This window comes from Jaculus jaculus, chromosome 2 (assembly GCF_020740685.1).
Source record: "Jaculus jaculus isolate mJacJac1 chromosome 2, mJacJac1.mat.Y.cur, whole genome shotgun sequence".
In the NCBI taxonomy this organism is placed as follows: Eukaryota; Metazoa; Chordata; class Mammalia; order Rodentia; family Dipodidae; genus Jaculus; species Jaculus jaculus.
Window position 1 is genome coordinate 23,541,151 of NC_059103.1, and position 27,036 is coordinate 23,568,186.

Sequence of the window (27,036 nt, forward strand, 5' to 3'; positions counted from 1 at the left end):
CAAGGTGGCACATGCATCTGGAGTTTGTTTGCAGTGTCTAAAGGCCCCAGAATGCCCATTCTCTCTTTCTCTTCCCCCACCCCTTTCTCTAACTAACTAACTAAATAAATAAAAATAATTTTTAAAAGCTATTATAATACAAGAAGAGATGACCCAGGTTTGATTCCCCAGGATCACATTAGCCAGATGCACAGGGGGGTGCACGCATCTGGAGTTCATTTGCATTCTCTCTCTCCCCTTCTTTTTCTATCAAAATAATAAACAAATAAAAATAAATTTCTTAAACTATTTAAAAAGAATTCTGAAAGCAAGGCCTGAGGAGATGATTCAGAGGTCAAAGGCACTTGATTGCAAAGCTAAAGGACCCCATTTCAATTCCTCAGCCACCCATGAAAAGCTGGATGGGTATTTGTTTGCAGTGGCAAGAGACTCTGGTGCACCACCTCCATACTCGTGAAAATTAATTAATTGAGAAAAAGAACCGTGAAAACGAAACAAAACTGAGCAGAGATGCCATTAGTCACACACAGATATACAGAGGTTCTTAAAGCAAATGCACTAACAATGTACTTGGGGGAAATTCAGAATTGTGATATGCTATCATACAACATGTTCCATTTCCAGCAACAAAAAATGATCAAACATAAACCAGGCATGGTGGTGCATGCCTTTAATCCCAGCACTTGGGAGGTAGAGCTAGGTGGATCACCATGAGTTCAAGGTCACCCTGAGACTACATAGCGAATTCCAGGCTAGCCTGCACTAAAGCAATACCCTACCACAAAAAAAATTATGAAGCAGGGGCTGGAGAGATGGCTTAGTGGTTAAGCGCTTGCCTATGAAGCCTAAGGACACTGGTTCAAGGCTCGTATTTCCTAGGATCCACGTAAGCCAGATGCACAAGGTGGTGCATGCATCTGGAGTTGGTTTGCAGTTCTTGGAGGCCTTGGTGCTCCCATTCTTTATCTGCCTCTTTCTCTCTCTGTCTGTCACTCTCAAAAAATTTTTAAAAATTATGAAACATGGGCTGGAGAGATGGCTTAGTGGTTAAGCGCTTGCCTGTGAAGCCTAAGGACCCCGGTTCGAGGCTCGGTTCCCCAGGTCCCATGTTAGCCAGATGCACAAGGGAGCGCACGCATCTGGAGTTCGTTTGCAGAGGCTGGAAGCCCTGGCGTGCCCATTCTCTCTCTCTCCCTCTGTCTTTCTCTCTGTGTCTGTCGCTCTCAAATAAAAAAAAAATTTAAAAAAAAATTATGAAACATATAAGGAAATAGGAACCTGTGACCCACACCAACAGGGAATTAGTGAACTTAAACACAAAAATCACCCAATGCAGATGAAAGAAAGATTAAAAGAACTTTAGTGTCCTGTGGCACATGCCAACTACATGGACCCTAGCAGTCCTTGAAGAGAAAAGAAAAAAGGGAGGGAACTAGAGTCAAGGAGACAATAGCCTAAAACTTTCCAAATGTGATGAAAAAAAAATATTACCGTGTGATTCCCAGATCCTCAACAAACCCAAGTCAGTCACACACAAAGGAAGACACACCCTCAGATATATCATAGTGAAACTGTGGAAAACCAAAGCCAGAGAGAACCTTGAGGGTGGTAAGAGAACATGATTTATCATACAGGGGAATCACAATACCACAAATGGCTAAGTTACCATCAGAAAAAGTGCATCTTAAAAGACACCACTGACATTCTGTATTTTGGTGCTAAAGAAAATGTCAGTTAAGAATTCTATATCAGGGCTGCAGAGATTTCTCAGTGGTTAAGGTGCTTGCCTACAAAGCCTAAGGACTCGGGTTTGATTCCCCAGTACCCACATAAAACCAGATGTATAAGGTGTCATGTGCATCTGGAGTTTGTTTGCAATGGCTAGAGGTCCTGGCTCACTCATTCTCTCCCTCTCCCTCTCTCCCTCTCTCCCTCTCTCCCTCTCTCTCTCTCTCTCTCTCTCTCTCTCTCTCTCTCTCTCTCTCTCCCTCCCTCCCTCCCTTCCTCCCTTTCTCTCTCTCTCTCCTTCCCTTTCTCCCTTCTTCCCTCTCTCCCTCCCTCCCTCCCTCTCTCTCTCTCTCTCTGTCTGGCTCTTTCTCTCTCTCTCTTCTGTCCAATAATTAATTTATTTTAAAGAAAAGAATTCTATACCCAACAAAACTACCCTCCCAAACTGAAGGTAACATAAAGATAAGCCCAGACACAGACTTCCTTACAAGAACTGTTAAAGGAAGCCTGGCTTGGCCGTACGTGTCTGTCATTACGGTACTTGAGAGGTGGACATAAAAGAATAGGACAACCTTGGCTACATGGCAACTTTGAAGCCATCCTGGGCTATTTGAGACCAGGCTGCAAACAAGCAGTGCTAAAGAAAATCCTTTATCTGAGGAGAAAAGATATCAAACAGTAATTTGAATCCACACCAAAAAATGAAAGTCTCTCTTGGGCCAGAGAGATGGCTTAGTGGCTAAGGTGTTTGCCTGCAAAGTCAAAGGACTCAGGTTCGATTCCCCAGGACCCATGTAAGCCTGTTGCACAAGGAAGTGCATGCATCTGGTGTTTGCTTGCAGTGGCTGAAGGCCCTGGCACACCCATTCTCTCTATTTATCTGCTTCTCTCTCTCTCTCTCTCTCTCTCTCTCTCTCTCTCTCTCTCATCTTAAATAAATAAATAAATAGTTAAAAACTGAAAGTCTGAAAGAAAACAATTGGATGACCATATGTGTTTCTCTTATTCTGAAGTTGTCATAAGACATAGACTGTTATAAGACATAGTTGTTATAAGAGGGTTAAGGCACTTGGCTGAAAAGCCAAAGGTCATAGGTTCAGTTCCCCAGGACCCACATAAGCCAGATGCACAAGGTGGTGCATGCATCTGGAGTTTGTTTGCAGTGGCTGAAGGCTCTGGCGTGCCCATTCTCTCTCTCTCTATCTATCTATCTATCTATCTATCTATCTATCTATCTATCTATCTATCTGACTATCTGTTTCCCTCTGTCCTGCTCTCAAAAATAAATAAATAAGTAAGTAAAAATAAATTAAAGATTTAAACTGCATAATATACCACATTACTGCATGGTTGGGTTATAACAAACACGCTTATAATGTGTGATAACAGGGAAAGAAGGGGGAGGAAGTGGAACAACTTTAGAGCAGAATTTCTTTATCTTATTGGTATTGTTAGCATGAATTTAGAGTAGATAGTTAGAGTTAACATTATTATTTATATTATTTTAAGGCATTCAGTAAGAAAATAAAGAATATGTCAATGAAGGAATTAAAATGGTACACTAAAGTATTTCCCCAAAACAAGGCAATGAAGGAAAAAGAATAAGGCAAAAGGGCGGGAGAGATGGCTTAACAGTTAAGGTGTTTGCCTGCAAAGCCAAAGGACCCAAGCTCGATTCCCCACGACCCATGTAAGCCAGATGCACAAGGGGGCACATGCATCTGGAGCTTGTCTGCAGTGGCTAGAGGCCCTGGTGCACCCATTCTCTCTATGTCTGTCTCCTCTCTTTCTCTCTCTGTCTCTGCTTGCAAGTAAAAATAAAATAAAATAAAATGAATGAAATAAAAGATTTGAGAAATACTGGAAAAATAACAAAAGTAGTAAATACAATTTAATCAAATTACTACTTTCATTAAATCAAAATCCAAGGAACAGGAAGTCATCAATTTAAAAGGATTGAAGCCATGGATGTATGTTTCCCTAAAAAGGGAAGAATGAGGGCTGGAGAGATGGCTTAGCAGTTAAGGCGCTTGCCTGTGAAGCCTAAGGACTTGGGTTCAACTCTCCAGGTCCCCCATCAGCAGTATGCACAAAGTGACCCAAGTGCAATGTCACCCATGCTCACTAGGTGACACACATGTCTGGAGTGCGATTACAATGGCTGGAGGCCTTGACATACCAATCTTCTCTCTCTCTCCCCTCTGTCACTCTCCCTCTCACTCTTGCTCTCTCACATTTAAAATAAATAAATAAATAAATAAATAAATAAATAAATAAATAAAAGGCTAGTCTGTTGGGCTTGCCTCAAAACAAAAAAGGAAAGAATGAAATGAGAATCTACCATGGAAAAATGGTTAGAAAAATTTCAAATATCAAGAAATTAACAACATATTTCAAATAGCATGTTGGTCAATAAGAACCTTTTGCGCATGTGTTGCGTGTGGTGTGTTGGGGGGTGTATGCACATGTGTGTAGATGAGCATGTCTGTGTGGAGGCCGGAGAATGCCAAGTGTTCCCCGCCATCACTCATCTGTGTCTCCTTGAGACAGGGTCTCTCTCTCTCTCTGAACCCAGAGCTGCTGTTTTCATGAGCCCCAGTGATTCTGAAGTCTCTGCTCCTCACATGACTAGGGTGACAGAAGTGAACGGCCATGCCCAGCTCTTTATGTGGGTGCCAGGGAACCAAACTCAGGCCCATTCAGGCCTTCATAGCTCCATGGAAAGTGCTTTTAACTGCTCAGCCATCTCTCTGTTCCTAGATTTTTTTTTTTTTTTTTTTTTTGCTTTTTGAGGTAGAGTCTCACTGTAACCCAGGCTGACCTGGAATTCACTATGTAGTCTCAGGGTGGCCTCGAACTCACGGCGATCCTCCTACCTCTGCCTCCCGAGTGCTGGGATTAAAGGCGTGGGCCACCATGCCCAGCTCATTCCTAGAAAATTTGTTTTTGACTATGTGTGTGTTGTGAGGGGTATGGTGTATCCTGGGTGGTATATGCACATGTTTAGATGAACGCACTGTGTGTGTGCGTGCAAAGCCAAGAACTTCGGGTGCCCTTCTTTTTTTTTTTTTAATAAATTTGGCCAGGCCTGGTGGCACATGCCTTTATTATTATTTTTATTTATTTGAGAGCGACAGAGAGAGAGAAAGAAGCAGAGAGAAAGAGAGAGAATGGGCACGCCAGGGCTTCCAGCCTCTGCAAACGAACTCCAGACGCGTGCGCCCCTTGTGCATCTGGCTAATGTGGGTCCTGGGGAATCGAGCCTCGAACCAGGGTCCTTAGGCTTCACAGGCAAGCACTTAACCGCTAAGCCAACTCCCCAGCCCTCGGGTGCCCTTCTTGATGACTCCTCCCTGACACAAGGCAGCCATTTCACCCCTGACCTCTCAGCAACTGTAGTTTCCTGCACAAAACTAAGCCTAACATCCTATCATGAACAGAGGAGGGGCTCATACCCCACTCCTTCCAGAGCAGCAGTTGGCTGTAAAGGCTGCTTGGGGGAGCAGAAATCATGTCCTTTAGTAGTATAACCGAAGATAAGCTGCTTATAGTCAGTGAATACCTCCCCCCACACACCTATGCTCATGGAAACAGCCTTAATTTAACTTGCTGAGTCTCTCTCTCTCTCTCTCTCTCTCTCTCTCTCTCTCTCTCTCTCTCACACACACACACACACACACACACACACACACATAATAAAAGATATAAAAATAAGCAGGGCATGGTGGTGCACATCTTTAACCCAGCACCTGGGAGGCAGAGGTAGGAGGACTGCTATGAGTTCGAGGCTACCCTGAGAGTACATAGTGAATTCCAGGTCAGCCTGGGTTAGAACAAGACCTTATCTTAAAAACTGAAGAAAAAAAAAGACATGAAAATAGGAAGGGGATTGGTGGGGAAGAAGAAGGGGTTTAGAAGGAGTGGAAGAGAGATGAGAGGGTACTAATGGGGACTGAATGTGATTAAAATGCAATATATACATGCATGAAGTTGCCAAAAATAAAATAAGAAAAGAGAGAGAATAGACTGTGGATACGTAACATATAAAACAATAGAAATGCCCATAAGAAGAAGTCCAGACTAATTAAAGCACCTTTGATGAATAGACCTCAAAAGATGATTGCCAAATGGAAAAGAAAGAAATTCTAGGTATTAGATTCTGTATGGTGTTCATTTATAGATGCCCCCTTTTTTGGTAGACATCCCACCCCATTCCCCAGCCCCCTGCTGGGACTGGGAACTGAGCCTGAGATTTCGCATCTGCTAGGCAAGGCTCTACCACTGAGCTACATTCTCAGCTACATGGCTTCTGAAGGTGAGAAAGTTCTAGTAATGACCAACAAACTAGTAGTTGCCAGCGGGGAGGGAGAGAGGGGCAGAGGAATTGTGGGTATAAACGTGCATAAAAGCAGGGCTCTTTCTGATGTAGCTCGCTATGCTGACCTTGTGGGTGGTGGTCAGCTACCTACGTAGGTCATCACGTTCCAGCGATGAGCACGCAGATGCTGGCAAAATCCAAATAAAGCCAGAGGATGATATAAGAAATAGAGCCAGGCATGGTGGCGCACGCCTTTAATCCCAGCGCTCGGGAGGCAGAGGTAGGAGGATTGCCATGAGCTCGAGGCCACCCTGAGACTACACAGTGAATTCCAGGTCAGTCTGGGCTAGAGTGAGACCCTACCTTGAAGAAACAAAAACAAAAAAGAAAGAAAGAAAAAGCAGATGGATAAAGCACTGGGAGTGTTAATCTCTTAGAAGTCTTGTCCATACACACTATTTTTTTTTATTTTTTATTTATTTATTTGAGAGCGACAGACACAGAGAGAAAGACAGATAGAGGGAGAGAGAGAGAATGGGCGCACCAGGGTTTCCAGCCTCTGCAAACGAACTCCAGACATGTGTGCCCCCTTGTGCATCTGGCTAACGTGGGACCTGGGGAACCAAGCCTCGAACCGGGGTCCTTAGGCTTCACAGGCAAGCGCTTAACCGCTAAGCCATATCTCTCCAGCCCACACACTATTTGGTTTTTATCTGTTATGACTATTATGACACTTAAATTAAGCAGACTTTATTTTGGCCCACTTTAAAAGAGAAATTGAAGGATTTATTCCATATTTCTCAGACATTAGGTTATATAAGACTCTGAATAATAGTATCAGAAGATGCCTAATGGAGTCCTTTCTCTCTGTGGGTTGAATTCTCCTGGCTTTATAAAAGTTAGCCTTATTAATGTACGTGATAACTTATTTAATCTGTCTGCACCCCAGACACACATTAAGCCATTTTGTAGGTGGGTACCATAATTGACTAGATGAGGCATGAAAATTACCTTCCTTATTTGAGGTATTTCTGCTTTCTCATTTCATGAAGACAGACTGCTGAGGAAAAGGTTAAGCTTGTTGCAATACTTCCCTTGGGCTTCCAGAGTTCAGAAATCTCTATGGGGAAGTTCAGTTACACCCTGTAGTCTGATGAACAGAGCTGACATTCCACCCCTGGCTACAGCAAGTTAATCATTGTGCCCTTTCCCTACCTTTGGCTGGCTCATTCTAACCCTTTCTGTGAAAAGACATGGCTTCCTTCCCCTAGCATGATTTGCCTGCCCGGAGGAGATGAGTGGCATTCTGGAGGTATTTTGTATGAATTAATCTTCTGTTAACTTGCAGAAGAATTTGACACATGTTTTCAATGTATAATAAAACACAGGAAACATAAAATGAACCGCCTCTTGCTGGATCTCAGGTTCCGTATTTTGGGGAGGAGGGACACTTGGGTTAGATTAACTTTTGGTGCCGAATTCAACATTCCATAGTGCTATAGACTTAAAAACTGCCAGTTATATGTAATTGGTATCACCAGGAGTAAAACCCCTATTTCCTTTCCACAGACAAGTCATGTGTTTATAGCAGTAAGAACATATTTGATATAATGTGAAGGCTTCTCTCTTGGATTAAGGGTTGACCTCTCTCTCAAATAAATAAATAAATATTTTTAAAGAGAATTCAACATTGATCAATAGATCTACAAATTTGACTACTATTCCCCATATCCACTCTCTTACTGAGGTTCTTGGCTGGGCCACAACATTGGCCTTCTAACTTGTTGACTTATTTCTGCTTTTGCCTTGACTGTCTGTCTATTCAGTGTTACAATTTAGCAGCTGAATTCAAGACACCCTCCTATTCAAAGCTCTATCATGAGTCTCCTCCCTTTGGCAGAAGAAACATTCCCCACAAGGGCCCGCAAAGTCTTCCATGACGGGCCCAGCTCAGGCATTATCTTCCTGCTGTACATCTCCACCTATTCTTTCTTTATTTTATTTTTATTTTTGGTTTTTCGAGGTAGGGTCTCACTCCAGCCCAGCCTGTCCTGGAATTCACTATGTAATCTCAGGGTGGCCTCGAACTCACGGTGATCCTCCTGCCTCTGCCTCCCGAGTGCTGGGATTAATTAATTAGGCTTCCACCTATTCTTTCTATCACTCCTCCATCCCCCCACAATGGCTTCAAAGCTATTCTTCACTATAAGGCTTGTTCCTGTCACCAGGAATGCTTTCCCCTAGATAACTTCATGGCCAACTCCCTCTGCCACTTCTTTCTTTCTTCCTTCCCTCTTTCCTTCCTTCTCTCCCTCCCTCCCTCCCCCTTCTCTCCCTCTCTCTCTCTCTCTCTCTCTCTCTCTCCCTCTCTTTCTTAGAGGCAATCAGACCAAGAGAACATGGGCTCATCGTGGTCTCTTGCTGCTGCAAACAAACTTCAGACACATGTGCCACTTTGTGCATCTGGCTTTACATGGGTACTGGAGAATCGAACATGGTCTGGCAGGCTTTGCAAGCAAGTGCCTTTAACTGGAAGGCCATCTCTTTAGCCTCCTTGGCCACTTCTTTCTTTGCTTAGATCAGCTTCTCAATGGATTATCCAATTTAAAACTTTAAGCAGCCCACCTCACATACTTCAAGTCTCTTACCTTACTCTATTTCTATAGCTTTCATAAACATGTATTGCCTTTAGTATGATATATAATTCAATTCAGTATAACATGATGCATGTTTAGTCAATCATCTCCAGCACCTACAGCAGAGGTTAGCACCTGAGAGGCACTCAGTAAACATTAACTGAATGAATGAATAATAATACTTTAACCAGACTGTGTGCTCACCAGAAGCTAGCTACTGCCCTAAACATCTTGTATCATGACCTCCTTCAGATCTCACAAGGGACACCTTCCTCAATTTTTACAGATGAAGAAGCTGAGAGGTTAATTAACTTGTCTAACTCAGAGGTCTAATTGCACATAAGCGTTGACCTATTCGACCCCGAAGACCATCCACAGCCATTACAACACCTAGAAACGGATACGCGGAAAGTCACTGCGAACTGGTGACAACAGCTGCGCTCTGGCAACAAATGTGCACAAGGCAGCGGGTTGCTTTGGTAACTGATTCGGGTGGGAGATGAAACATACTTTTAGGCCCCTTTCCGTCCCTGTGGTCTTTAGAACATCTCTAGTTTTAGCATTGGTGTCACCTGGCTGAATTAGAACTGGCTTCAAAGTGAGTATGTTCTGGGAGGCTGAGGGGCGGCTCCGTGGAGAAGAGCGCTCTCAGTACAAGCATGATGAGCCCCCACATAGAAAACAATAACCACGTGTCTCCTTGACACACTCTAGTGATTTCAAAAGAGGTTATTGTTGGGCTGGACAGATGGCTCAGCAGTTAAGGCGCTTGCCAGCAAAGCCAAAAGACCCAGGTTCAATTCCTCAGTACCCACATAAAGCCAGACACACAAGGTGGCACCTGTGTCTGGAGTTCGTTTGCAGTGGTGAGAGGCCCTGGAGTGCCCATTCTTTCTGCTCTTTCTCTCTCTCTCTCTCTCTCTCTCTCTAATAAATAAATAAAATATTTCTTAAAAGAGGTTATTATTTGGGCAACATTAATGGGCACTGGGCACTGTGGCATTACTATTGGGGGAATGCACATTTTTAAAGCAGGATGACCTGGGACAGTCACTCAAGCCTCGGCTTTCTCATCCTTGAGCAGGTGCTGTTTGGAGTCCCTTATCAATCTCAATGACTGATTCCCAATGGTAGGACAGAGTCTATAAGGGCCCAGGCTTGGCATTCGTGAATACCCCTTTCATTTTTTTCCTTGGAAGTTGTACTCATCCCTCTCCTCTGATATCATTCTACGTTAACTTAGTAAATAAAGTGTGATGCAAAACTATTATGTTGAGTCAAGAAAAAAAAGTGGTGGTAAGCCAGGCGTGGTGGCACACACCTTTAATCCCAGCACTTGGGAGGCAGAGGTAGGAGGATTTCCATGAGTTCAAGGCCACCCTGAGACTACATCGTGAATTCCAGGTCAGCCTGAGCTAGAGTGAGATCCTACCTCAAAAAAAACAAAACAAAACAAAAAAGTGGTGGCAATGTGATTAAGAGAGTTGCTGACTATAACTGGCTTTAGGAACCTGTGGCCAGATGGGGACTTAGGTAGGATGGAGGTTCCTCTGTCAATTCTTAAGGTAATGGACAAAAGTCAGCTCTTGGGCCTCCTATTTTTTTTAATTTATTAAATGAGGATGATAATTTCCCAGTAAGAAATCAGTGGTATAGAAAGGTGCATTATCTGTGCTGAATTTTTTTAATTTTTGTTTATTTTTATTTATTTACTTGAGAGCAACGGAGAGAGAGGTAGGGAGAGAAAGAGAGAGAGGCAGAGAGAAAGAGAGAATGGAAGCACCATGGCTTCCAGCCACTGCAAATTAACTCCAGATGCATGTGCCACCTTGTGCATCTGGCTTATGTGGGTCCTGGGGAATGGAGCCTTGAACTGGGATCCTTAGACTTCACAGGCAAGCATTTAACTGCTAAGCCATCTCTCCTGGGCTGAATTTTTTTTAAAAAATATTTTTATTTTTAAGCAGAGAAAGAGAGAGAATGGGTACACCAGGGTCTCCAACCACTGCAAATGAACTCCAGACACATGTGCCACTCTGTGCATATGGCTTTATGTGAGTACTGGGGAATTGAACCCAGGTCATTAGGCTTTTCAGACAAGGGTCTTAAAAGCTGAGCCATCTTTCCAGTCCTGGTCTGAATTTTAACCTATTAAGAATAAGAGAATCAAATGTCTACCATAGAGGGTAAATCCTTCCAGCCTCCAAAGACTCTGCTGTGTTATTGTCTAGCTATTTTTTTTTTAATTTTTTGAGACAAGCCCAAAAGTCTGGCCTTTATTTTTTTTCTTTTATGAAAGAGAGAGAGAGAGAGAGAAAGAGAGAGAGAATTGATGCTCCAGGGCCTCTAGTCACTGTGATTGAGCTCCGGATGTGCGTGCCACCTTTTGCGCATATGTGACCTTGTGCATGTGTCACCTTGTATGTCTGGCATATGTGGGATCCGGGGAGTCAAATGTGGGTCCTTAGGCTTTGCAGGCAAGTGCTTTAACTGCTAAGCCATCTCTCCAGCCCTGTTCTCTAGTTTTAATGATGGCTCAATGGTTAATGTACTCACCTCCCAAGCTAGAGTACTTAAGTTCAACTCCAAGAGCCCCCTAGACAGGCCGGAGCCATGGTAGGCCCGCTGACGCTCATGGTGAGATGGGAGGTGGAAACAGGAGAACATCCCAGAGCCATGTGGAAAGTACAGCAAAGAACAGCAGAATGAGAGAGCATCCTGAGCCAGGAACCCGGCCTTACATGAGGCGGCCAGGTAATGACCCACTTGAAAGTTTTCCTCTTACCTCCATGTGTGTGTCATGGCTCACATATGCCCACACTCACTCACACACACACACACACACACACACACATACATACACACAAATAGATAAAATAATGCTTAAAGGAGTTACTCATGAGGAGATGGCTCAGCAGGTAAAGGTGCTTGCTTGCAAAGCCTGCTGGCCTAGGCTCAATTTCCCAGCCCCACATAAAGCCAGATGCACAAAGTGAAGCATGCAAGAGGCCCTAGCATGCCCACAGTCTCTCTGTGTTTGTTTTTCTCCTTGCTCCCCCAGAAATAAACAAATTAAATTAAATAAAAACATTTTTAAGGGCTGGAGAGATGGCTCAGCAGTTAGAGGTGCTTGCTAGAAAAGCCTGATAGCCCAAATTGAAGTCCCTAAAGCCAGATGCACAAAGTGGTGCATGCATCTGAAGTTCGTTTGCAATAGCAAGAGGCCCTTGCCCATCCATTCCCTTTCATTCTCTCTCTCTTTCTCCTTGCAAACAAATGAAAAATATTTTTAAAAAGAATTTGAGGCCAGGCGCGGTGGCGCACACCTTTAATCCCAGCACTCGGGAGGCAGAGACAGGTGGATCGCTGTGAGTTCGAGGCCACCCTGAGACTACAGAGTGAATTCCAGGTCAGCCTGGGCCAGAGTGAGAATTTAAAGCACTCCTCCTCATATATTTCCGCCTCTCCCGTAATGGTCTCTGAACCTTAAAGGGTGTGATTGAAACGTCTCATTTAGTGCCATACACTCATGTTGGGGCTAATACTGGTTTATAAAAGAATAATCATATCATCTGAGATGTTTTGTACTTTATTCTAGGGCATTGCTTTACACAGGACATCTAGAGAGAGCCCCTCAATTTTTTTTTTTTAATAATTTTATTTATTTATTTATTTGAGAGCGACAGACACAGAGAGAAAGACAGATAGAGGGAGAGAGAGAATGGGCGCGCCAGGGCTTCCAGCCTCTGCAAACGAACTCCAGACGCGTGCGCCCCCTTGTGCATCTGGCTAACGTGGGACCTGGGGAACCGAGCCTCGAACCTGGGTCCTTAGGCTTCACAGGCAAGCGCTTAACCGCTAAGCCATCTCTCCAGCCCTCAATTTTTTTTATAACACATCTAGTAACCAGTCTGTACTACAGCCACAGATTCCAAACAAGCCTTTGTCTCTAAGACTCACCAAGGTCAGCCAAGCCTTGAACACATATAAATCTCCAGACTTTTCACTTTAACACTGGCTACTGAACTACAAACCAGAAAATTAAAAATAGACCAAGCCGGGCACCTACACACACTCCACAGAGCTACATTTCCAGCCCAAGGGGCCTTTCCCAACCACACCGTTCATAATCCAAAGAGATGTCCATTTATCAAGGAAAGAAAATTGTTTTCCATTTGAATAAGCTTAGATACAACCTAAAGGAGTTATGAAGAGCCGCCAGTGCTCCAGGAATGTCATCTGCACCTGTTGGTCCTAGGTCTAAAAAAAGAAATACTAAAATGCCTCCAGGATTAGGGTAGCCTTCTTTGTTGTTTACATTACATGGTATGAAGGGAAAAAAGAGGGCCCTGGCCTTTTCTCTCCCCACACCTGCTGTTTTCTAGCTCAACGGGTTTCTACCAAGAAGCTTGAGTTGTTCAAACATTAGCAAGCCATGACATGCTTGCCCTCCATACAGTATAGGAACAAGGTGAGAAATAATTACAGTTCTGAGTAAAGACAGAAAGGGAAAATTATGGGGACATGAGAAGTTTGAGGAGCCCCTTGCCCCAGAGTCTAGTTGAAGCCTCTTGACAGCAATGAAGCAAGAATTCTAGCATGAGTGAAAAACCACATATGGCTGCGTATGATGGCACACGCCTTTAGACACAACATTGGGAGGCAAGAGGTAGGAGGATTGCTGTGAGTTCAAAGCCAGCCTGAGAATACAGAGTGAATTCCAGATCAGCCTGGGCTAGACAGAGACCTGACATCAAAAAAAAAAAAAAAAAAAGTGTGTGACATATAAACAGAAGGAAAGAGAATATCTGAAGGGAGGAGAAATGTGTGAGGAGAGGGAATTTGGGGAGGAGAGAGGGGATGAGAATCAACTAAAACAAATGGTATTTGACTATTCTAGAGTGAATGATAACTAAATCTGTGTATACTAACTAAAAATTAAAATTTAAAAAGATCCAGGAGCCTGGAAAATGGCTCAGTTGTCAAAGGCACTTAATTGCAAGGCCTAACCATCAGGGTTCAATTCCCTAGTATCCATGTAAAGCCAGATGGACAAAGTAACACAGCATTGCAGTGGGAAGGACCTGGTTTGTCTACACTTACTCTCTTTTCCTCCTTCTCTCTTGGATAAATAAAATATTTTTTTAAAAAAATTCCAGGGCTGGAGAGATGGCTTAGTTGTTAAGGCACTTGCCTATGAAGCCTAAGGACTCAGGCTTGACCCTCCAGTACCCATGTAAGCCAGATGCACAACTTGGTGATGCGTCTGGAGTTCGTTTGCAGTGGCTAGAGGCCCTGGTGTGCCCATTTTCTTTCTCTCTCTCTCAGATAAATAAATAAAAAGAAAATATAAAAAGAAAAGAATCCAGCATACCCAGGCATGGTGGTGCATGCCTTTAATCCCAGCACTTGGGATGCAGAGGTAGAAGGATTTCCATGAGTTTGAGGCCAGCCTGGGACTATAGAGTGAGTTCTAGGTCAGCCTGGGTTAGTGTGAGACCCTTCTTCGAAAAACCAAAGGTGGGGCGGGGGTGGAATCCAGCACAGTTAACAACTGTTTAAGGCCTTCTTCCCTTCTGAGCTGTAAACCTACAGTTTTCTAAGACTCTTGCCAGCAACCCCATCTGCAATGAAAGGACATACCCTAGATCCCTTGTGCAACACTGGGCTCCTTATCAGATTGTGCATCCACAGCATCTCTAGAGCCTCCTAATCTCACCACAGAGGAAAAAAGTTTCCTTAGCAACTTTCGAAATGTAACTTGAGAGTCACTATCATGGCATCTGTGGCTAATGCTAAGACACTTAACTATGACTCTCCCTTGAGATACCTGTACCCCACTTAGATATGTGTGACTCTCTCTTAGAAAAGCCCAACTCCATCTAAGGCCACACCACCCTGAACGTGCACAACCTGATCTTGGAAGGTAAGCCTGAATCCGTGCTCTGGGGTGTGCTTTCACAGTCTTCTTAAATGCCTTTCTTTTTTAACAAAAAATATTTTATTTTATTTATTTGAGAGACAGAGAGAAAGGAACAGAAAAAGAAATAAAAGAGAGAGGAGGGGAGGGAAAGAGAGAGAGAGAATGGATGTGCCAGGACCTTCAGCACTGCAACCGAACTCCAGATGTGTGCACCACTTTGTGGCTTACGTGGGTCCTGGGGAATTGAACCTTCATCCTTTGGCTTTGCAGGCAAGCACATTAACTGCTAAGCCATCCTCCAGCCCCATCTTTCTTAAAATCTTTAATACAATCTTCAACTGGGCTGGAGAGATGGCTTAGCGGTTAAGCGCTTGCCTGTGAAGCCTAAGGACCCTGGTTCGAGGCTCAGTTCCCCAGGTCCCACGTTAGCCAGATGCACAAGGGGGCGCACGCGTCTGGAGTTCGTTTGCAGAGGCTGTAAGCCCTGGCGTGCCCATTCTCTCTCTCTCCCTCTATCTGTCTTTCTCTCTGTGTCTGTCGCTCTCAAAAAAATAAATAAAATTTAAGCAAAAAAAAAAAAATCTTAAACTCTGCTTCATAGCAGCTAGTCCCAAAATTCTTTTCAGTGTCAAAGCCATGAATCTTGGGTTTCTCTGGGTTTAGGTCCCTAAAAGTCTATGGGAACTCCTCAGGCTGGAAAGGTGAAAACATAAATCTGTGTCTCTGTTCCCTCACTGCTAACAACTTCTACTTTCTATACAAATTGTATTATCTAACACTCTTTGTAGCTGATATGACTAAGTCTTCCAAAAACTATACAGATCACTTATTTCTTATTATGAAATATTTATTTTAAGAGGGAGTAAAAATAAGACAAAGGAAAAGCAGAAAATCTCCCCCGCTAAGAGGAATTTCCATTCCCAGCTGGGAGAGGTCCCAAGAAGGGAAAACCAGGAAATCCCTCAAGTGTTTTGGGAATACAATATCCTCAAGAGGCAGGTGATTTTTGTAGTATGTGCCTATAGTCCCAGTGCTTGGGGAGTGAAATAGGACCACAACTTTGGCCAACCTAGACTACAGGGCAAGGCCCTATCTCAGGCAGTCCCTCCACCAAAGCCAGTTCAATTACCGTTTAAGGTAATATACCAGGTTATGAATAAACATGAATGCTGCATATATGGTTGAATGACACATTTAAAAATTAAAATGGTTGGGCTGGAGAGATGGTTCAGTGGTTAAGACATTTGCCTACAAAGCCTAATTACCTGGGCTCTATTCCCCAGTACCCATATAAACCCAGATGCACAAAGGGGCATATGCATCTGGGGTTTGCTTGCAGTGGCTTGAGGCCCTGCCATGCCCATTCTCTCATTCTCTCTCTCTCTCTCCTTGCAAATAAATAAACAAGTTTAAAAATGTTAATATAAAAGCAATGAGCCTATAGAAAATAAAAATGTGAATTCATAAAATCATACCAGTTCTTCAATGTTAGGGAAATGAAATAAGTAAGTAACCCAGGAAGTTATGCTAGCAACTGCATGACAAAGAAAATACCATCTTCTGTAGAACCAGCACTGACGGTCCAGGGAAATGGACCTTTAAAATAGAGTCCTGAGGCTGGGGAGATGGCTCAGCATCAAAGGCACTTGTTTGCAAAGCCTGATAGCCTAGGTTCAGTTCGCTAGTGTTCATGTAAAGCTAGATACACAAAGTGAGTTTGCATGTGCCTGGAGTTTGTTTGCAGTGGCAGGAGGCCCTTATTGTGCCCATTCATCCTCTCTCTCCCTCTCTCTTCCTTTGCCAATAAATATTTTTAAAAAACAAAAGGTGTTTAAAATGCATCACCATAATATTTACTATTTTTACTCACCAGCTTTATTATTATAAACTACCCGAGGAAACACTTCAACGTCTCCTTGAGATTGATAATTGTTCTTATCTTGGCTGCCAGCCACACTGTGTTAACTTCCTGCTGCTGTAACAAATGCATGAGACAGAGCAACTCATAAAAAGAAAAAGTTCTGGGCTGGGGAGATGGCTCAGCTATTAAAGATACTTGCTTGCAACATCTGCCAGGCAGGGTTCAGTTCCTAAGCCATCCATGTAATCAAAAACGTGGTTCAAGCAACTGGTGTTTGTTTGCAATGGCAAGAGACCCTGGTGTGTGCATGCACACACACACACAAATTTAGAAAATTAAAATATAATCTTCCTTACTACAGACAGCTGCTTTCCTAAATGAGGTTTTTGAATATGTCTATGGAACATTTCTCAGAACAACAAAATGATGCTATCATACACACATGGTGTTAATTCCTCCCAACTTTCCAATTCATTTGAAGCAAGTGCTAAAAGAAATGAATTCACCTCAGCAACATTTCCATACTTGCAGCCAACATGAGCTCCTGATAAAATGACCTGGGAAAGTAAGATTGCATGACGATCCTGTTCCACTTCAAATGGAATTTCAGAGCGTTGCCATGTTACATTCCAGGTAACCCCTGCCATCTCTGGCTCTGCTACTGAACCTAGCAGAGGCTCCCAAGAGGTCATTGTCACTGGCAAAATGAGAGCTGGAGATCAGATGCTGTTCAAACCCAACCAGGACTTCTGCTTCTCCATTTCTGGTCATACAAATCACTCTTCCTCAGTAACTTTTTGTGTGCCCAGAGAGAAACATGTTCCACTTGTCTTACCATATATTTTGTGGACTTCAATTTTGGAAGATCAAAATTTAGACTGTGTTTATAACAACAAAAAGTGCTGGGCTGGAGAGATGGCTTAGCAGTTAAGGCACTTGCCTGAGAAGCTAAGGACCCATGTTTGATAGTCCAGCTCCCACAGAAGCCAGACATACGAGGTGGCACAGCACAAGGCTGCACATGTGCCCAAGAGGGCGCAGGCATCCGGAGTCTGACTGCAGTGGCTAAGGCCCTGGCGTGCCAATTCTCTCTCTCTCACACTCTCTCATAAAAAGAAAAGAAAAGCTGGGCATGGTGGTGCACATCTTTAATTCCAGCACTTGGGAAACAGAGGTAGGATGATTGCCATGAGTTCAAGGCCACCCTAAGACTACATAGTGAATTCCAGGTCAGCCTGGGGTACAACAAGACCCTACCTTGAAAAAAAAAGAAAAAAAAAAGAAAGAAAAGAAAAAACGCCGGGCATGGTGGTGCACGCCTTTAATCCCAGCACTCAGGAGGCAGAGGTAAGAGGGTCGCTGTGAGTTCAAGGCCACCCTGAGATGACAGAGTGAATTCCAGGTCAGCCTGGGCTAGAGTGAGACCCTACCTCGAAAAAAAAAAAGCCACTCATGCCAAATGCTTTGTGGTGATTAGAAGCATCAGGTGGCCCAGGGGCCACACAGCCCAGAATTATATGTATTTTGAAGATCTTATAAATAGACCGTTAATTTAAAATTTTCATTTCTTACATGTGTTTTATAGTTCCCTGAAACACTTTATTCACTTTATCAATATTTTCTCTCTCTCTCTGCCTCTCTCAATCAACCAATCAATCAATAAAAATTGCCTTGGACTGAGAAAGCACACATGTGCCCAACACTCAGCAGGCTGGTCCAGCAGACACAGGTAAGCTGCTTGCAGAATCAACAGGAATCCAACACTTCTCCCAAGGAGGCTGCTACTGGGCAGTTGCCACTCTGAACCCCTTCAGCGCTATCAAGATTAATCAGTGAGTTTGCTGCTTCAAACTACAACAGTAGGAACATGACATCTCATTCTTGCCTGGCGAAGTTCAATCATTTGCTGAGCCAGAAAAACAGCCTCAACTCCCACCCCAGACAGTAAAGGGTTTCTGGATACAGTACTCTACATTTACCTTAACTTCGCGATTTCCAAGAAATGAGCTCCCGTGTTTGCTTGGCAGATTGCCTCTTCCTAGAATCCTAAAATAATTCCTTCTTGTTTGGAATGTAGATCCTGTCATTGCATTGGGTCAATGACTCTTAATTTTGTTGCCATGTGGGTCTGAGGCTTTGGGGGTAAAGTGTCCCCCATAGCTGCATGTGTGTCAGTAATGAAGACTCACACTCACTCCCCAGCGGATGGAGCCTTTGGGAGGTGGAGCCTTGCTGGAGGAGGTGTGTCACTGTGGGTGGACCTCGAGGGGTATAAATCTAGCCGTACTGGGGATTCAGCACTCACTCTTGGCGCTACCTCCCAGCTGACGTGACAAGATGTGATGCCAAACCTCTGCTCTGCTACGCTTTTCCTTCCATGATGAAACTTGCCCTCACGACTGTAAGCCAGAAACAGCAACAACAACCTTGTTCTCTCCTATACACTGTTTTGGGTCTGGTGTTTTGTCTCAGCAACAGGAACATAATTGCCACAGCAGGTTTGCTCCTATTATCCTTAGGCTAAATGAGAGCCGGCCATGTTTCTTAATAAAATGTCCCAACCTAAGAAAATGTTTGCTGCTTAAATACTAGCCGAGGAGTTTGAGCATTGGCTTCCAGATATAGCAAAACCAGGTGCATCTCTGCAGTAGTTACGTTTCCTGTGACCTGTGAATTTTAAATTCTCCGTTGGCTTTTCGTCCAAGAAGAAACACTATGAGCGCCAGGAAACCTGCTGTGAGTGTTGAAATCTTTTCTGGCTCTGTGGCTGCTAAAGTAACTGTGTGGCAAAACCCTCCCTGCTTCTAGAAATATCACTAGAGCTAATGACTTAGAGCAAGACTTGCCAGGGGCCATAAGGACTAGACCCAACACTCAAGGCCTCCTAAAACATAGCCTCTCTCCACACCTGGTTTAAAGATTTAAGAGAGGAGGGCTGGAGAGATGGCTTAGCTGTTAAGGCGCTTGCCTGCAAAGTCAAAGGACCTCTTGTTCAGTTCCCCAGGACCCAGTCTGCCAGATGCACAAGGGGGCGCATGCATCTGGAGCTCGTTTGCAGTGGCTGGAAGTCCTGGTGTGCTCATTCTCTCTCTCCTTCTTTCCCTCTCTCAAATAAATAAATAAAAATAAAATATTTTAAAACAAAGATTTAAGAGAGAAAACGTGACTGGGGAGAATTATTCAGAGCCTCTGGCCGAGGTTGGAAGGCAGCTCCTGACATACCCATGGGAGAAGCCATAATCGTAGGCCGAGGCTGCCTTGCGGGTGACTTCAGACCCGAGGGAGTACTGTGACATTCCGAGACTGTAGGCCTGCTGCTGCTGCTGAAAAGAGGAGAGGGCCGCCTGGCTGAGGGCCTCCGACTCCTGGCGGTGCGCTGCCGACGAGCGGCTGCTGTAGGCCGCGGAGCCGTGCGTGTAGATGGCTGAGCGCTTCTTCTCCTGCTGGTACTGGCTCATGGTGGAGCGCAGGTCCCTGTTGCGGTAGCTGAGGTCATAGTGCTGGAGGGGCTTCTGATAAAATGGCAGAGACATGGTGTGCCCTGGAGGGAAGGTGGCGGCAATCTGCGAGAAGAAAGCAATCCTTGGGTGAGTAAACTCCACAAAAGAACTCCTCCCAGCCCACGTGAAAAGGTTCCTGCTGCTGTTTTCCCAAAGTGCCGCCGGGAAAGGATGTGAGGTTCTGCTCAACTGGTCACTAAGCTCCCTTGTTGGTAGCCCACATGAGTCACCCTCCTGTCCTGTTTTCTCTTTTTCTGTAAGCGGGTGAGACAGTTTCCTGTGCTTTTCCCTCAAGCCCTCTACGGTGTCTATTTCTAGTTTTCTGACATTTCCTTCGGATGCAGGCTTCTTTGGGAGGATAGGCAATGAAGGAAAGTCTAGGAAGTAATGAATGAGACGCTGGGGAGATGGCTTAGTGGCTAAAGTGCTCGCCACACAAGCATGAGGACCAGAGTTTGAACCCCCGGCATCTACATTAATGCCAGGAGGGTGTAGGGGTTCCCTGCAAAACCAGTGCTTAGGAGGCACAGACTGGGAATATCTGGGGCAAGTCGTCTAGCTGGCCTAGCCCAGTCTGTGAGCTCCAGGCTCAGTGAGAAACCCGGCCAGGGTATAAAAAGAGTCACTGGGGAAGACACCCCAACATCAACCTCTGGCCTCCACGTGCAGAGGCGCATGTATGCATACCCGTATACACAACCTGTATGCAAAGGGAAAATAAAATAATTAGTGAACGCCTACTCTGAGCCTGGAACTATTCCAGCACAAGAAATACGGAGGTGGCAAACTCATCAAAGTGCTGGGAAGATGTGACAGTAGAGTGTTTAAGCACTGGAACATCTCTACCGAACCCTCCAAGGCTCAGGAAGCACTGGGGAAGAGGTGGCAGAGTCAAAGAATGGGGAGGCGGGCTTTACAATCCTGTCTTCCCGACACAAAGTGGCCTTGCTATTCATGTCCTCACACAAAACCTGCATAGTCAGAGGGGCAGTGATGACATAATAATAGAAGAGAGGCCAGTTGGAAAGAGGAAGGGACCCAGTGGGGGGGCTAGGAGAGGGGAGACAAAAGGGGGCGATAGGAGGGGATTGTGACCATGGTCCCTCAGGTGTATTATGGAGGTTGTCAATAAAAAGTTAAAAACAAAGAAATACAGAAGTGAACAAAAAAATGTACAAAATCTTGCTCTAGTTACCTAATTTAGAACCATATCTTCTGTAGGAGATAGACAATGGTGAAAATTAATAGTTAGGAATAATATATTAGAACATGGCTAAGTGCCCACGATGAAAAATAAAATAGGGAAGACAGGTATAATTTTGAACAGCCTTATCAGGGCATCACCTGCAAAAGGACATGTGAGCATTTGACGGTCTGGGAGAAGTGTGCTCAAGTGGAATACCAGTGCAAAAGCACTGAGAAGAGGCCCACCTGTTGTGCTTCAGGCAGAACCAACAGGCCGGAAGGGGTGCGGGTGTTGGGGGAGTAAGGATGAAGTCAGAATGGTGAGGGGCATGTAAGAGAGAGAGGGCAGACTGGGCAGGGTCCTATAGGAGACACTAAGTATTTGAGTCTTATTCTAGAAAGCTCTGTGCTAAGCATTCCTTGTTCATGTCTGAAGAATAGATAATTGAAGGAGAACCAGAAGAAAAATTAAAAGGCTTAAATGGGCTGAAATATGCCCCTTTACCCAGATTCACAAGGCAAACTACCTTCAATATCTCAGAATGGGACTGTATTTGTTTTTTTTTTTTTAATATTTTTTATTTATTTGCAAGGAGAGAGAGAGAGAGAGAGAATGAATGGGCATGCCAGGGCCACTAGCCACTGCAAACGAGCTCCAATACATGCACCACTTTATGCATCTGGCTTTTGCATGGGTTCTGGGGAATCGAACCTGAGTCATTAGGTTTAGCAGTCAAGTGCCTTAACCACTGAGCCATCTCTCCAGCCTGAGACTGTATTTGGAGATGTGATTGTTAGGGAGTAAATTTTAGCTAAAATGAGTTCATTAGGGTAGACCCTAACCCAACAGGAGTGGTGTCCTAGAAGAGAAGGAAATTAGGACATTATCTGTACATACATATGACAGAGGGAAGCGCATGTAGGGACCCCAGAAGAAGTGTGTCTACAAACCAAGAAGAAAGCTCAGGCAGGGGATGGAGGGGTGAGCTCTGATAATACCTTAATCTTGAGTTTCAGGCCCCCAGAATGGTAAGGAAGTTTCTGTTGGGTAAGTCACCCAGTCCATGACAGGCCATTATCATGGCCCTAGCACCCAAAGATAATGGCCACGTCCCAAGTCCAAGCTAACAATGAGGCGGCAGCAGGGAACATGTGAGCCAGAGGCGACTCTCCAGAGAAAGAGAGACCAACAGCATTCAGTGACAGTTCTGAGTTAAGGTGTGAAGGAAAGAGAAAAGATGCCAAGGGTTTTGCCTGGCAACTGGGTGACTCAAGTTGTTATTATCTGAGATACAGAGGATAAGAAAACAGCAGACTGGTGCTGGAGAGATGGCTCGGTGATTAAGGTGCTTGCTTGCAAAGCCTGACAACCCGGGTTTGATTCCCCAGTACCCACATAAAGCCAAATGCACAAGGTGGCACATGCATCTGGAATTTTGCTGGAGGCCCTGGTACACTCATTCTCTCTCTCTCACTCTCTCTCTCTCTTTCTCTTTCTGTGCTTGCAAATAAATAAAAATATTTTTAAAAACCACCAGCCTGGGGTGGAAACAAAGGCAATTTGTCTGAGATGTTCTTCATTTAAGGTAATGTCCCCCAGCCCACCCAAGCTGAGGTGTTAAGTGGAGAAGCTGGATGCGCGTGATGTAGGCTGGATCTATTCTTTGGAGTCAGTAGCATACAGTAGATATTGAAAACCAGGAAAACAGATGAGGAGGCTTGTTAAAGGAAACGTCCTAGAACTGAGCCTTGGAATCTGATACTTTTATATACAAGCTCTCTCACATCATAAACACTTTGAAAGGGTAGATAGTTTCAAGCCAGACAAAAGAGCATTGGCGCTGTGAAGAATATAGGAGTTTTTTGTCTTCCTACATAAAGGAGAAGAAATCCATCCTCCGTGCAGCAGTGGGCAGTGGGAACTGGAGGGAACAGTTCTACTGATGGAGGTAAGGTTGCCTGGCATGAAGGACTTCACGGTGCATTTCCTTTCATGAATAATCTGTTCACTGACTTGGGCCCATCAGCCACATGAGACAACATGGGGTTTTAAAAAACTGCTTTTGTGGCTTAGTAATCATAAGGCCTGGGGTTCAGTCCTCAGCACCAAAAAAAAAAAAAAAAAAAGGCTTTTTTGCATATTCCGAAATGTTATTTTTTAACTTTTCATTGACAACCTCCATACATATATACAATATACCATGATTGAAAATTTCTCTTTTTTAATTTAATTTTATTTATTTATGAGAGAGAAAAAGAAAGAGAGAGGGAATGGGTACACCAGGGCCACCAGCCACTGCAAATGAACTCCAGATGCATGAGCCACCATGTACATCTGCCTTACGTGGATTCTGGGGAATCAAACCTGGGCCCTTAGGCTTTGAAGGCAAGTGCCTTGTCTGCTAAGCCATCTCTCCAACTCCCTGTATGCGGGACTGAATGACTGCTCAATGGTTAGGGTGCTTGCCTGCAATGCCTAATAACCTGGGTTCAGTTCCCCAGTACCTACATAAAGCCAGATGCACAAAGTGGTACATACGTCAGGAGTTCATTTGCAGTGGCTAGAGGCCCTGACACACCCATTCGCTCGCTCTCTCTTTTTATTTTTAATTTAATTTATTTATTTGCAAGCAGAGAGAGAGAGAAAGAGAGAGAGAAAGAGAATGGGCATGCCAGGGCCTCTAGCCACTGCAAACCAACTCCAGATGTATATGTCCCTTGTGCATCTGGCTTACATGCTTTGGCTTCTCAGGCAAATGCCTTAACCACCTAAGGCATTTCTCTAGCCCCTCCTCCCATTCTCTCTTTATCTCTCTCCCCACCCCTCTCTCCTTGCAAATAAATAAATAAAATAAAAAATTAAAATACCTATAAGAAAAATTAGTTTTCAGGTAAAGCTTTTTCAAGCTTTGTTCTTCTTAAAAATCATAAGGGAAGAGTGAATCCTTCTAAAATTGCCACTTTTGTCAAAATTTAAAGTAATTTTTATTTAAACTATTTTAATATGTCAGTGTGTATTCTGTCCTAAAGAAGAAAATCCAGCAAACTTCACTCCAGAAATATTTATCTTAGGTCCCCTGAAAAGATATCAGTCTACATGGCATTTCCTAGGGGAAAAAAAAATAGGCCCCAGGGAGTGACTCTGCTTCAACCCTTAAATAGATGGCTATTTTCTGTTATGAAATACACAGAATAATCATGCTTATGTTTAGATGATCTTTATATAATACAAAGGGGTTAGAACACAAGAACGTAAGATTGCACTAGGCCATTGCAAAATATTAGCTAAATCTCTATAATGATGCATATGCCACACTGTCACATGGCAAACGGCATCTGAATGAATTTCAAATCAATAATAAAAGACCTTTCCCTGTATTATATTACCAATTAAAATCATCGCCCACCAGACTCGACATGTGACAAGTTTCACAAAGGAAACAAATCTTTTAAGTATCTTGCCCCAATTCTATTTCATACTCTTCATTCCTTTCCCCCATAATATTTAATACTCGGAGTTTGTGCACTGGCAGTCAACGAAGGTTGACTTTCAGTCACCGGAGTTGGCTGACCTCTGGAACAAAGGTAGAGACTACCTTCTCTGCACAAGTGGAGGCTTCTCCAGCTCACAACAGCTAGCATTTGTTGCAAGGAAATACAGTTTTGTTGTCTTCTGTTCCCTTCAGACCTCACATTCTCCTTCTGAAAATAATTTGTGAATTTAGGGAGAAACACAGACTCCACAGCTGTAATCTTGATGTGACCCTTTTACAATGGCAGCAGAGGCCAAAAGTTTATGGAGGTGCTGACTTCAAGACTGGGCTGCGGGGATCTCTGCTGCCGCTGAGATATGGCTGCGCCGGTTTCAAGTCGGGAAGACCGTGGTGCCCTCCTGCACGCATCCATGCTGCGCAGTCAGCACAAAGTCACTGAATCCCAAGCCTGACCTCAGAGCGAGTTTGCATCCTTTTAGCTTAATTTGTACTCAGGGAGAATTGCAGGCAGGCACCCAGAGGGAGAGAAAACACAGGGCTTCCTGTCTCTCATAGTTCCAGATTTCATCCAAACTACTGAACTCTAACTTGGAAAGGCTGCTTGCAGTCGAATCTGAGGCAAGTATGATCGTTTAGTTCCAGAAATAGCAGATTAACTTAAAACAGTGAGCTGGCAAAAACAGCCTTGCCAGCCCAACAGGCACCCTGCTGCTCGGCTCTCCTTTCCAGAACCTTTGCAATTGCCCTGCTGTTCAGACACCTCTGAGAAAGCCTCCCCCCCCCACCTCTCTCCAGGGCTGCAAGGCCCATAAACGATCAAGTGCCTTTTCTCCCTCAATGTCACACTTACCAGCTTTCAAGAAAGGGGTGGCTGGGGCAATGTTCCAAAGCACCAGAGGAGTGGGAAGAGAGAGTGAACCCCACCGAGGGTGAATGCAAGCAAAAGTGAAGAGGCAGAGCTAAAGGCAGGGCTGTGAGGGCCAGCTCAAAAATAATGCATGTGGTCAGGCAGCAGAATGTCAGGGCTCCACAGCCAGCCTTTTATGGCCAAGGAGGTGGATAAATATAGCAGCCCATGGCGAGGGTAGTCCCAAAGCCCAGGGAAGAGAGCTCAGGCAGGTAGCTGCTCAGCTGTGTGATTACATGGGTGTCACTCAAGGAGTCTGGCCCCACTAAACCAACGGAGGAGTTTTGATTGAGTTCTACGGGCTATGTTAAACATCATTTTATATTTGAAAGTTGTAATGGAAACAGTGGTTTGTGTTGAGAGCTAAAAATAGGGGTAGTAATCTGATTCTCAAAATGGACTTCATGGAATTTTAATGGCAAGATACGGTTCTGGGTGTGCTGTTGGAACACATGTTCAGTACGTTTAAAGGAAGCTAAGAGAAAGAAAGAGCTTGAGTCTAACTAGAAGCAAGATAAGATGCTATGTGTGGGTGGTGGCTTTGGGTCACATAATGAACACTTGCTGTTTTATTTCAGAAAAATTTACAATGTGAGTCACAACTTCAGGTCTGAATATTTGACTCCATGTTTGTTCATGAGCGCCTCAAGCGAGGGAACTCAATATTTTATCCTTACTAAACTCATCAGAGTCGATTTAATCAACTAATTTTTTTGTTTGTTTGTTTTTCTGGATGGTGTGACTAAGAAGGTGATTACAATCTGGTGGTTAGAGCCTGCTCTGAGGAGTCAAACCAGGTCAATTCCAATCCATGCATAACGCTTCATGGCCATATACTCTCAAGCAATCCTATTCTCCTCCCTCAGCTTCAGTTTCTTTCTCTGTAAAATGGAATAATAGCGTCTATATCAGTCACTTTCTCATTACCAGGAGAAAACACTCGAACAGAAGCAGCTTGTGGAAGGAAAGGGTGTGTTTCAGCTGACAGCTTCAAGGACAAGTGGCAGGGAAAGCATGGCAGGAGCAGACAGCTGGGCATCACAGCTTCACATCAGCAGGGAGGAAACAGCAAGCGTTAAAGGGCATCAAGCAGGGCTGGACAGTAACAACTCAAGGCTAGCCCCTCCCTCACCAGTGGTAGACCTCCACCAGCAAGGCTCCACAAACTTCCCAAACAGCACCACCAACTGGGGACCAACTATTCAAACATAAGTCTGTGGAGAGCATTGCAGATTCCAACCGCCACAATATCCAAATGAGAGGATTTCTGTGGAGATTAAACACTGCCGCATAATAAAATCTCCGTGACCAACATGAAAGTTCATTGTTCAGGGGCTAGGAAGATGGCTCAATGATTAAAGTGGATTGCTCCCAAAGCCTGCCAGCCTGGGTTCAACTCCAAGCCACCCATTTAAGCCAGATGCAAAATGTGGCACAAAACTGGGAGAGGTGGCACATGTTTTTAATCCCAGCACTCGGGAGGC

General features: G+C 44.2%; 1 protein-coding gene across 2 annotated transcripts in view; it reads right to left on the bottom strand.

The window, feature by feature from the left end:
- Positions 1-25,627, bottom strand: part of Myom1 (myomesin 1) — a 167,507-nt gene extending 141,880 nt beyond the window's left edge. For both annotated transcript variants that reach the window (XM_004662649.2, XM_004662648.2), the window contains exons 1-2: positions 25,496-25,627; positions 19,689-20,029 (exon numbers count right to left, since the gene is read on the bottom strand). In XM_004662649.2, coding sequence (XP_004662706.2) covers positions 19,689-19,999 — 311 coding nt within the window. In that variant the 5' untranslated portion in view covers positions 20,000-20,029; positions 25,496-25,627. The remainder of the gene's footprint in view (positions 1-19,688; positions 20,030-25,495) is intronic.
- Between the last annotated feature and the right edge of the window lie 1,409 nt (positions 25,628-27,036).